The 12140-nt window shown below is 37.2% G+C and overlaps 1 protein-coding gene across 2 annotated transcripts in view; it reads left to right on the top strand.

The window, feature by feature from the left end:
* Positions 1-12140, top strand: part of Cep112 (centrosomal protein 112) — a 396051-nt gene that overhangs the window by 148392 nt on the left and 235519 nt on the right. For both annotated transcript variants that reach the window (XM_041635859.1, XM_041635858.1), the window contains exon 18: positions 5095-5230. In XM_041635859.1, the coding sequence (XP_041491793.1) occupies positions 5095-5230 (136 nt within the window). The remainder of the gene's footprint in view (positions 1-5094; positions 5231-12140) is intronic.

Raw genomic sequence — 12140 nt, 5'->3', positions numbered from 1 at the left:
TGGTATGACTTTTTTTTTTTTTACCGACTCAGTCTAATTAATTTAAGTTCTGATTGGCAGCCAAAGGTAGGTGATATTGCCTCTTGAAAAGCTTGTGCTCCAAGCCCAGATGGAAAGGATGGAGACTTTGAGCTGTTTTCCAGGCTTGTTTGAAGTTTTTTGTTTTGTTTTGTTTTTCTTGGAGTTTCCAGTGGGGATGCCAAGCTGGCAGCAAATGAAGTGCACTGTAATGTGAAGCCTTAGAAATCCGTGTTGGACTACAGCCATCGTTATCAAAAGTGCTGTACAGAAATGTGCCAAAGGAAGATTTTCAAATTAGACTTGGCTTGCACATATAAACGTTAGCTTGTAAAGCTCAAGAAATACCAAATTGTAGTCCATTAGTCCCCTGCATTTTATTGCCCTTTTTGAAATAATCATGCACTTCAGAGCACCCTTTAATCTGAGCTAAGTTGTGGCTGGGTAAGAATGCAGCTTCTTTTTTCTTTATCCTTTATGTACTTAGATGAGGAAAATTTCATAAATAAATCACAGCTAAAAAGCAAATTTTCTTTCCACCTTTTTATCTTCATGGAAGTCCAGCTTTAAGGCATTTGAGTGATGCATTAATCCTCAGCTGCATGAGTCCACTGAAAAAATAATCTTGAAAGTCACTTTTTTCCTCTGTTTTGTCTCTTGTACAGCCTTTTTATGACCTCTAGAAAAGATCTTTGGCTGAAAGGCTTAAAGTTTTACTTCCGTTTTTTGCACCTTGTGTAAGTTTAATGGAGCTCATTAAAGTGATCATTTTTTTATTTAAATCAAGCTAAAGACAATCTACACTAAGACATAAGAATCCTAAATGTGTGGAGATGAATGTACATGCCAGACTGAGCAAATATACTGATTTTCTTTGAGTGAGACCTTCTTTGACAATTAGCTTTATACTGTGTGATTAGAGTAGCCCGTGTGGAGGGCCTTCCACCAGTCAGAGTTCTGACATCTCCCTTTGCTTGCTATTTTTTAAAACTTATTTTAAATTGTCTGCATGGAGGGGTATGTAGAGATGAATGCAGGTGCCCGCAGGGGCCAGATGTGTTGGATCTTCGTGGAGCTGGAGTTCAGGCAGCCATGAGCCACTTTACATTGTTGTGGGAATTGGACCCAAGTCTTCTGAAAGAGTACTGTACATGCTTAGCCACCAGGCCATCTATCTAGCTCCTTGGACTTATTGTTTCAAACTTTTTAAAAATGCCAGTTCTCAATCAAGATAGAAGTTGTGAATTGAGAACATGTAGAGAATTTATTGGGATATTTTAAATGGTCTATAAAATATATTGATGATGGCTAAAGTTTATGATTTTAGATGCTGAACCTAGTTGCACATTGAACTGATGTGAAAAAAATTTATTAAATTTAAAGCATTTAAACACCTCATGTGAACTATTACACATATAATAAATACTTTTCCAAATGTGTATTTTTGCTTTAGGTTATATATTTTTACATTATTTTTAATAGATTTTCTTTAGGTAAACATATGGTATATAATTTTTGTAGTAATAAGGGCGGCAGGGCTGCGTCCCCAGCACTCCTGCTGCCTGGCTAGCTTATGCCCGAAATAACAACACACAAACTGTATTCATTTAATCACTACTTGGCCCATTTCTATCTAGCCTCTTCTAGGCTAATTCTCACATATTAATTTAGCCCATTTCTAATCATCTGTGTAGCGCCCCTAGGTGTGCTTACCGGGAAGATTCTAGCCTATGTCCATCCTGGGTCGGAGCTTCATCGCGTGCGTCTGCCTGGGAGCTGGGAGCATGGCGTCACTCTGAGGCGTCTGCTCCCGAGAGGAGAGCTGTGGAGTCTGAGCTCACTTCCTCTTCCTCCCAGCATTCTGTTCTGTTTACTCCTCCCACCTATCTTCTAACCAATGAGGGCCAAGCAGTTTCTTTTTATTTAACCAATGACCATCCTCCATCAAATTTTAAACTGTAGTGTTTAAATATTTGATGTTTTCAAATATTATCCAGTACTGTTTCTTTTCTATGTATAGGTAAACATAGGTAAGTCTTTGATGAAGTTTTATCTAAAACATTTCTCATATGTTTTTAAGAGTGTCTCAGCACTTAAAGAATTACATAGGTTGGTCCCTTTTATCTCTAAGCAATGGATGAATATTCCTTGCCCTGACTAACCCAACACCAAAATGGGGTCACCAGGTACCTACCATAGCTTCTTTTTCTTTGAGCCTCTAACAGAAGAAACAAGTAGCCTCTTGCTATCACTCAGGACCATCCTACCAGAGAACATCCACTTGCCTCCTAAAGTTTAGATTTTGGTGGCTATAGTTATATGACTTTACAGTGTTCCTATATGTAGTTTCAATATGCAAAGATTTTAACAGTCAATCACTTTGTTCAGTATATATAGCAATGTTGTTTGTACATATAGATCAAGGCTTTCTGATTCTTAGGCAGAATAATATAGAGAGTGTAGATGGACCAAACTAAATAAAAGCCCCAATAGCCATCGGAGTGCTTGATGTTTTATATAGTGATAGCTTAGGATCAGTCTTCCACATGACATTATTAACCACTGTTATCTAAGAGTTTATAATGTTAAGTGGCAAAAATCCTTACTTTTATTGGGTCCTTGCAACTTATAACTCTATTAACCTTGAAGACACGTGTTTTAAAATGTGTTGGAAAACTAGTAGGCAAAAAGATAGTTTTCTTTCTATTAAATATGAACATGTTGGGGCTGAGGAGATGCACAGTTCTGAAAGTGCTTGCTGAGCAGGCATTAGGACAGGAGTTCAGTCTCCAGAACCCATGTTAAAAATCTGAGTGTGGTGGCTCACACTTACAATCCCAGCAGGAAGGCAGAGCAATGAAGTCCCCCTGCTCCACGTCCACCACGTTCTGGGTCCAGTCAGCCCAAACTGCTTGATGAGTTCTAGACCAGTGAGATACCAGCTTAAACAAAGAGTGCATGGTTCCTGCGTAAACCTGAAGCTGTCCTCTGCTTCCACATGCACATAAGCATGTCTGCCTACACACGTGTACTAGCATGTGTGCTCATGTGTGTGGGTCACACACACACAAACATAGACACACTCACAGACAGACAGACACACACACACACACACACACACACACACACACCACTAAATAAGACAAACACCTGAAGCAAAGGTTTTCAAAGTTCCAGAGGTCTGTACCCATTGCTGTAAAGTGTAGTGACTGTAAGCATCATCTGGCCTGAAGCCTGATTAGAATGGCTTTGTTCCCATGCTTGGTGTCACATGCTGTGGAACAGCCTTAAACCCCACAGGACATGCAAATAATGACTATCATTATAAAGAAGAGGAGGGATTCTGATGGAAGACATGGGTTTGTCAGGGTGTACTACCGTGATTATTATCAGGGGTCCAAGAAGATAGATGTAGATGAGGATTTGAATGGATAAATAGGCACAGGTGGTTCTTAGGTGGAGATGAGGACTCATGGCATGTTCATTTAGCCCATATGCAAAGGGTCCTTAGGTACAGAGGTGCTGTGCCCAAACACAGAGTGAGTTGGTGATGGGATCTGGGAAGAACTAACCCCCATGAATACTGTCTGATTATAAAGAGACTGAAGAGCCCTGCTTAAATGGAAGCTACATGCCACTTTTCCTATCAGTCTGTTGACCACTCAGGCTTGGGAAAGGTTTCCAGGTTGGAGTCAAGGAGAAATTTGACATTCTGATATGAAATAATTATGTTTCTATAGGAGAACCTGTAGTGACATATCTTAGAGGGAGGATTCTAAGTAACTCCCGAAAGTTCAAGTTCTTTCTGCTCACCTTTTAAGGGGCAGTAGCATAATGGATGGTTTGGGAAGGCTGTTTCCTCCCATTGTGATAAAATTCATATATTGATATACAAGAGTTAAATTGTTCTATCACTGGCATTTGTCATCCTTACAGTTAGGAATAGGCAGTTTTGTGTGTTTATATGAATTTGCCAGTAGGGAAGGAAGATAGCCTAGTTTGTCAGGAAAACATCACAGGGAGGTGGCCAGCAGCAGGCAGTCTGGAGGCCCACTTCAACTATGGAGTCCTGGCTGGAGCTTCCACAAGGATGATCACCTTAGAAATGTGTCCAAGCCCCAGTTTCCTGTTCTATAAGACAAAGGACAGAGTACCTCTTGCATGGGCTTATTGTGAAGATAATTAAAAGATGCTATATACAAATATTTTGGTTAATTCACAAAATCTTAAGTCAGAGCTTCAGAACTTGAATGCATTTAATAAGTTAATGGCTTCATGTTTTCCATCTATCAATATGTGGAGAGTTCTATTGCTTTATGACATCCTTTTGAGGGTACAGTTTCAGTATGATGTATGAACAGATATGACGGCCATCAGTTTTAGGCAGGTGAACTAGTAAAAACAGTTTTAGGCCACTGTATGGTTCTGTTGTTTTGACCATCTGCAGGGCAACGGATGGTGTGAATTTACCCCCAAATAAACAAACCTTTATTATACTCCATTCTGGGCTAGTGTGGAAATATTTTGTACAACAACATTTTAGTTCTGAACTTTTTACATAAATGGGACCACATGTTATTTTTTATGACTTATTTTACTTGCCTTAATATTTTTTAAATTTTATATAAATAATATCCATGTTGTAGAATATATTAAAAAATGTTCCTACTTTTTAAGTCTAAGTAATACTCCGTTGTATAGATAGTCCACATTTTATCTATCAACCAGTAAGTAGAAATGCATAGTTTTGTATAGTTTGTTTTTAGGGGCATCTTTGAATATAGTTATGTCTTCATCAAAATGCATATTATGTGTTTTTGCCCCCACCCAGACAGATTGCTCAATTGTCAGCTTTTGAAAGAGAAACTTTATAGAATACGGATCTGAAAATGCTATCTGACTTTTGTTTTAGAGAGGGCTAATTTTGTTCTTTCATTACCTAGTTCTTTTTTGGTTTTAATTTTTTAAAAGTTTGCAATTAAAAAGAGTTACATCATTTTCCCCTTTCCCTTTCCCCTCCCAAGTCCCCTCTTCGTCCTTTCCCTATGTAACTCTGGAGCTTTATGAACTTTGTAGGGAGAAGGAGGAACAACTCTGCCGTGTGACTGAGGTTCAGAGGTTGCAGGCCCAGCAGGCAGATGCTGCCCTGGAGGAGTTTAAGCGGCAGGTAGAAGTGAACTCTGAGAAGGTCTATGCGGAGATGAAAGAGCAGGTAAGACACACACTCATCCTCAGAAACATCTCACTTTTAACCACTTGGTGAGGGCTGGAGACTACCTCGGAAGTTAAAACACATACTGCCTTTACAGAGGACCCTAGCTCTGTTCCCACCACCCACACCGGCTGGCTCCCAACAGCCTGTAATTGCAGCATCAAGGAATCCAACTGCCTCCATAAGAACTGAGCTTACCTGTAGACACCCACACACAGGCTCACGTGAGTATGTGTAATTAAAAAGAAGGTGGGGCATAGTTAGGAGTTCCAGGCTCGCCTATATACATGGCAGGTTCCGGGCCAGCCACTATATAGTGAGACCTCCATCTTAAGAAAAAGAAAGCTTTGTCCAAAGTAGCAATAACACTGGGTCAGAGACTGAAAATGAAAAGGGGTATGATCCCTTGATTCACCTTTGAAGCCAGAATGATCATTTAAAAATCCTAAAGTCCCTGCATGAAGTGTGGGAATGACAAAAATGCATCTTGCCCTGGGGATGGATGAACCTATCAGGCAAAGGCTTCCACATGCAGGCTTCTGCAGACCATGGGCTCAACTCAACCAGGTTTGTGCTTCCCAATGTTCTGTAAATACTTTTATTGATCAGTCACATTGAGTCTTTCAATGGGCAGCTCAAGAGGAAATAAATTGTTTCCAGTTCTTGAAGGTTAAGTTTTTATGGTAGCTTTTTTTGTGATAAAATTAGATATTTGCAAAATAATAGAGGAAATTATTACAACTACCTAAGTATTATGAAGACTCTACATTAACACTGTGTATGCAAACTGAAATACTATAGTTAATATCTAATTTAATTTTTTATTCATGTCTACTCATATTGTTTTTTCTAGTTATGAGAAATTAATTTTATGTAAATTATTTAAATTCATTTATATTTCATATAAAATTTCTATAATTTATGTATAAAATATATCTTTTCATTACATAAGAATTTAAGTTTTATGAATATAATATATATAATATTATATATCTATATAATATGGTTTTTAAGCATGTTGATTTGTATTGATTCTTTTATTGAAAGAATATATGATTGTTATATACACATGAAATTCTCAGAGTAAATTTTTAAAAGAAAAGACTATATAAGTACTAAAAGTTTTTTTCTACTATTCTCATTTGATTTGTTATATTTGATATATATATATATATATATATTTGCATTCTATGTTTAATTAGAATATTTTACTGGTAAATATATTTTACCATTTGAAGATGACTACATTTTAATTATCAGTTTCTTGTAGTAAGTATATTTAGATTACTTTATAGTACTTTCTGTCATAGTTAGAGTTTCTGTTGCCGTGATGAAACACTATGACCAAAAGCATCTTGGGAAGGACATCTTACACACCTATATCACAATTCATCAAAGGCAGTGAGAGCAGGAATTCAAACAGGGCAGGACCCTGGAGGCAAGAACTGAATCAGAAGAATGTGAAGTGTGCTGATTTCCCAAAAAAGAGGTATATACATTATAAAATACAAATTTAAGAACTTGAACAAACTAGGATTGTCTCAGTTCATAAAGTGTTTGCCACATAAGCACGAGGCCCTTATCAACTATGTAAAAGCCATACAGGGTCACACACTTCTATAGTTCTAGCAGAAGAGACCAGGCATGGGGAGAAGACAAAGACAGCAAGTCCCTGTAGATTGCTGGCCAGCCAGGCTGATTAAGAACACACCACTACAATGTTATGTAATCTTTTTTTGTGGGCAGCCAGCTCCCAAATATTGCCTTTTCAGTTTGAAATAATCATTCTTCTATCCCCCTTTTCTTTTCAGAATGAGATCCCTGAATCTAATTTCCTTTGCTTGGTTTCCTCCCTGAGTATGGCCAATAATAACTTGCAACCAACCTCACTAACTGATGACAAACATCCATAACCCACTGAACAACCAAAACCACCTATTCTACCTCTTAGAAGTGTGAGCATTATGTTATTAAAATTACTTCTGTTGTCTGGGGGTGACAGCATCTTTAGGGGACCCTGAAAAATGAGATAAAGATCAAGTCCCGTGAGAGTTAGCTCTTCAGATACCAGCTTCTACAAAAATACCACTTACCAGGGTAGGGGCATGGAGATTAGAAAAATAGTAAAGAGAACGAAGACATGAATGTAAATAATAAAACAGAAAACACAGGATAGTACCTAGTACCGGGAGGGAGTTCCAGTGACTACTGAAATTACCTGTGTTTAATTCCCATTTGCTTAAAATATTTCTGACCCCAAAAGATAAGAGTAAGATTAAAAAAAACTGCATTAACATAATACAATGAAATGAATATAACAGTTGGAGGTTGCGGGCTACATTCATTGTTAAACATTCTGTTGCTAGAACAAGACAAGTAATGTTCACACCCTAGACTAAAACATTGTAGGCAAATCACTCCCTGGGTTGAATTCATTGTTATCTCCTTAAGGGAGTAGGAATTTAGTTGTCTTTAGACTTTTGTTTGTGGTAGAAACATAACTACTTCTCTATTCCTGAAATACAAGATCTGGATATTAGCCACATCTGTTGACAATAATCTTGAAAGAGCAGAACTCTCTGACCTAAATCAAGTGGGGCCTTTTTTTGAGGTAGAAGCAGATGATAACCTTGAAGGAACAGAAGGAATAGAAGTTCCAATTCTTTGACCGTTGATCAGGGTGGAATGGTAACAACTTTGAGCAAGCTGACCTTCAGACAAGGTGGAAATAGGCTCATATTTTTGGGTCTCCACATTAGCTGTTGTCAAGTCTCAGTGTGATGGGAAAGTGAAAGGCTTATCTGAAGTTCTTGATAAACTATAGTGCTGGACCATCTTAGCTAACCACCTGGAAATTGACACTTTATAAATGATCAAATGAGGAACATTTGTTAGGCTCGTTGGAGGTGGCACACACCTTTAATCCCAGCACTTGGGAGGCAGAGGCAGGCATCTGGATCTCTGTGAGTTCGAGGCCAGCCTGGTCTACAAGAGCTAGTTCCAGGACAGAGAAACCCTGTCTCGAAAAATCAAAAAAATAAAAAAATTAAAAAAAAATTTGTTAGTCATATAAGTTAATTTTGATGGAATAGCCATTTGGTTTGATGAACTATTGTCTGTCCTAATCAAGAGGTCTTTCCCCTGAGAAGTCCCACATATTTTTTTCCTGCCTAGCTATTGGCCACTTAGCTCTTTATTAAAGCAATCAAATGGTGCATTAGGCAGAGATGAATCTTCACAGTGTAAATAAATATTCTGCAACAACAAAAAATTGAAGTCGAGAAAATATAAATAACTGAAACATTGAGACCAGTTGAACCTTGTAATGTTTACTTAATCATAAAAAAAGAGAAAAGGAGAAAATATAGAACCAGGCACTATGCTATAATAAAAATGTTAAAGAATCCACAGGACCCTAGTCTCAAAATATGATGAGTTGTTTTTATAACCAAAGAGACAGAAGTGACCAACAACTATTTTCTGCTTGGTACACATTGCCAGTTGCCTTATTTGGGTATAACATGGCAGCCTTCAGCTTGGGCTTGGCTAGTGGCTGGCTGTTGTGACTCACTGTTGTTCTGTTGCTCGCCTATGGCCTGTAGTCTTAGGTTACACCCTGCTTGCCCAACTGCCACACTGCATGTAGAAGTTACTTTGGGCCACACTCTTCGTTGAAATATGGAGACTAGTTTAGGCCAGTTTATTATTTCAACAAAATATGGGTACTAATACCATTATGAAGATGCACATTTTCATAAAGATGTTCGGAAGGTAATTGGAGAACCTGAGAGGGAATATTGCCAAAGAACAGGATCAGAGAACAATGCACTGTCCGGAGTCCAACAAAGGACGCTCTTGTAGTAGCAAACATTAATAGGCCTTTTCTGCTTAATGAGTACTATTAATTAACAGACAAATCCACAAATATGCTTTGACAAAAGACACAACTAAAATAAAATTAATCAAAAATTTTGTTAAAAGGATGACGAAAATGTGTCATTTATTTTCATGGAATATAAAGAATAACTATAACAAAACATCATACAAATTAGAATTAATATGTCATTACACTAGACCAACGGGCATATGTTTGTGTGTCAAAGGCAGTACTTCTCAGTTAACATGCTGGAAAGGTGCTGGGAAGCACAGAGAGATCATAGGGGTGTTTTTACTGTGGCTGGTATTTTTTTTCTTTCTTTCTTTCTTTTTTTTTTTTTTTGGCTATTAGACCAAGAAACATGAACCAGACAAATTTTCTACTTTCTACCATGTCAAACAACATATTAAATCTTTACTCTTGTAAATCAGTTATGAAATTCGGTAGACCATAAACAAAACTTCATTTTACTTCTAAAACTTGACATATCAAAGAAGACATATTGTTTACCACAATGGAAATTTAATTTCAATTGAAACTGCCACATTGACTTCACCAAAATTAAAGGGTTCTGCTCTTTGAAAGACTCCAATAAATGACAACAAAAAGAAAAACCGGAGAATAGGAGAAAATATTTTAATTTCTACATTTCAAAGAATTTGTGTCAAAAATATGAAAGACATTAATACAACTCAATAAAAAGACAAATGACCCAATTAAAAAACAGACAAAGAATTAAATAGACACCTCAAAGGAGATGCACTAATGTCCCAGAAGCACATAAAAGGATGCTGAACATCTCACTAGTGAGATGTCACCCTTCTTTACATAGAATGGATTAAATGACAAAGATGAGTGGGCAGTATGAAGTGTTGAAAAAGATGTGATAGAGTTGGAGTTCTTGCTTGTTGTTAGAAAACATGAAAAACAGCGTTACTATTTTGAAAGACTGCCAGTTAAAAAACAGTTAAACATACTGTATGTCAGGTATTCTGTGTATTTAATGAAGAGAAATAAAAATAGATGCAGATAAGAACTTATGCACAAATGTTGAGAACAACTTTCTTCATAAATGTCCCAAACATCAGTAATTCAAATACTACTCAACAAATGAAAATATGGACAAGAGCTAATGGAATGTTGCTGAGCAATCAGAGGGATTGGTTATTGATAATTCTCAGCAAATGAGTATGTGAAAGTCCCGTAAAAAAAAGAATATAAAAACAGAAAAGTCTATACTGGATGCGTTCTAATCACTGAGTTCTGTTAGAATACCATAGAAGATGTTGAGAAGTCTTTTAATTTTGCAGATCAACTGAATTGATGTCATGAGCAAAGGTCTCATTTTCTTTGGGAAAATTTCATCTTCATAAGTTTCAAAGTTTTATCATGCTGTTTTGGTTTTGGTCGTGCCACTTGGGGGAATCTGAGGCTTGGGTGGTGATTTTAGTCACCCCACCCAATGACTGCAGGCACCTATGAAACATTCTCTAGGACAGATGATATGCTTGGCCACAAGACAAGTCTCATAAATTTGCAAGGATTAAAATTATGCTAAGTGTGTTCTTTGAGCCACATTATCATAAATTGTAAATGAGTGACAAAATAAATATGTAAAACATTCAAATATCTGAAAATTAAACAACAGACTTTTAAAAGTAATTCATGGGTCAAGGACAGTAAAACAAAGAAAATAAGAAATTTTGAACTGCTTTAAAGCAAAAAAGTATGACATATCAAAATTTATTCAGTTCAGATGAAGTAGTAAATAAGGAAATATTTATAGCTTGAAGCACCTATATCCAAAGAGGAAAGTCTTATGTCAGCACCCTCAGCTTCACCCTAAGAATGAATGAAAAGTAAAGCAAGCATGTGTCCATGCAAGCAGAAGGAAGACTGGAGAGGAGAATGAACAGTGAAGGTTTAGATGCAGGGAAACAGAAAAATCAGTACAACCCAAATGACCCAAAAGAAATGTTATCAAACTTGACTAAACCTGGGCTAAGTGAAGAAATCAAAGGGGAAAGATGCAAAGGGCCTAGCTAGCGAAGTAGGAAGAGGGACACCATTGTGGATTAATGTGATGAGGCATGCTTAGAGAAAAAGAGAAAACAAAAAATCCCTTGGCTGGATCAGAAAGGCAGAAGTCACCATTTATGATTTTCCCATAGATAACATGTTTTTCTTTTATTATTTTTACTTATGAAAAATTTTATGCATATATATTCATGGTCATAGTGATTGGTTTCAGAGTGTAATTTGACCCTGTTTACATCCTCTCCTTTTCTGCTCTCTTTACCCACTGCTAGTCTCCTTCATTCCCCTGGACAGATTCTATCAGTACAAACACACAGACATGCAAACATGCACACACATACTCGTGCATGCATACACACAATTTATGTCTCTAAAATCACAGATTCAGAAACGAGACAAATATAAACTTGTCTTGCCCGAGTCTGGCTTATTTCATTTCTATGACAATGTTCAATTGTATGCAATCTTCAACAAGCAACACTTCATTCTCCTTCATGGACATACAGCTCCACTGTGTATACCACATTTCTTTCTTCATCTTTCTGTTGACATATGCTAGGCTTATTCTGTAACTTGGCTATTGTGGACAGTGCTACACTAGCCATTGATATGCAGGTGGTTCTATGGGATGTTGTCTTAGAGTCCTTCAGATATATCCCCAGAAGTAAAGCTGGGCCATGTCGTAGTTCTTTGTATCGTCTGCATATTACTCTTCCATCAGATATAAGCTAGCAAAAATGGCCCTCATTCTTTAAGTTGTCTCCTCCCTTGACTGCTTCCTTTTCTGTGCAGAAACCTTTTAATTTATTGCAGTCCTATTTGTCAGCTTTTGGTTTTATTTCCCGCTCTGTTGGAGTCTTCTTCATCAAGTACTTGACTGTGCCTGTATCTTGAAGAGTTCTTCCCTATGTTTTCCTCTTAGCAGTTTCAGAATTTCAGGTCTTACATTAAAGTCTTCATTCCATTTAGTTGATTTTTGTATGGGTTGAGAGCTAG

Source organism: Microtus oregoni, unplaced genomic scaffold (assembly GCF_018167655.1).
Source record: "Microtus oregoni isolate MIOR12 unplaced genomic scaffold, Mior012 000048F_ref0000485, whole genome shotgun sequence".
In the NCBI taxonomy this organism is placed as follows: domain Eukaryota; kingdom Metazoa; phylum Chordata; class Mammalia; order Rodentia; family Cricetidae; genus Microtus; species Microtus oregoni.
The sequence above is the reverse complement of the archived record's forward strand: the minus strand, read 5'-3'. Positions and strand labels throughout refer to the sequence as shown.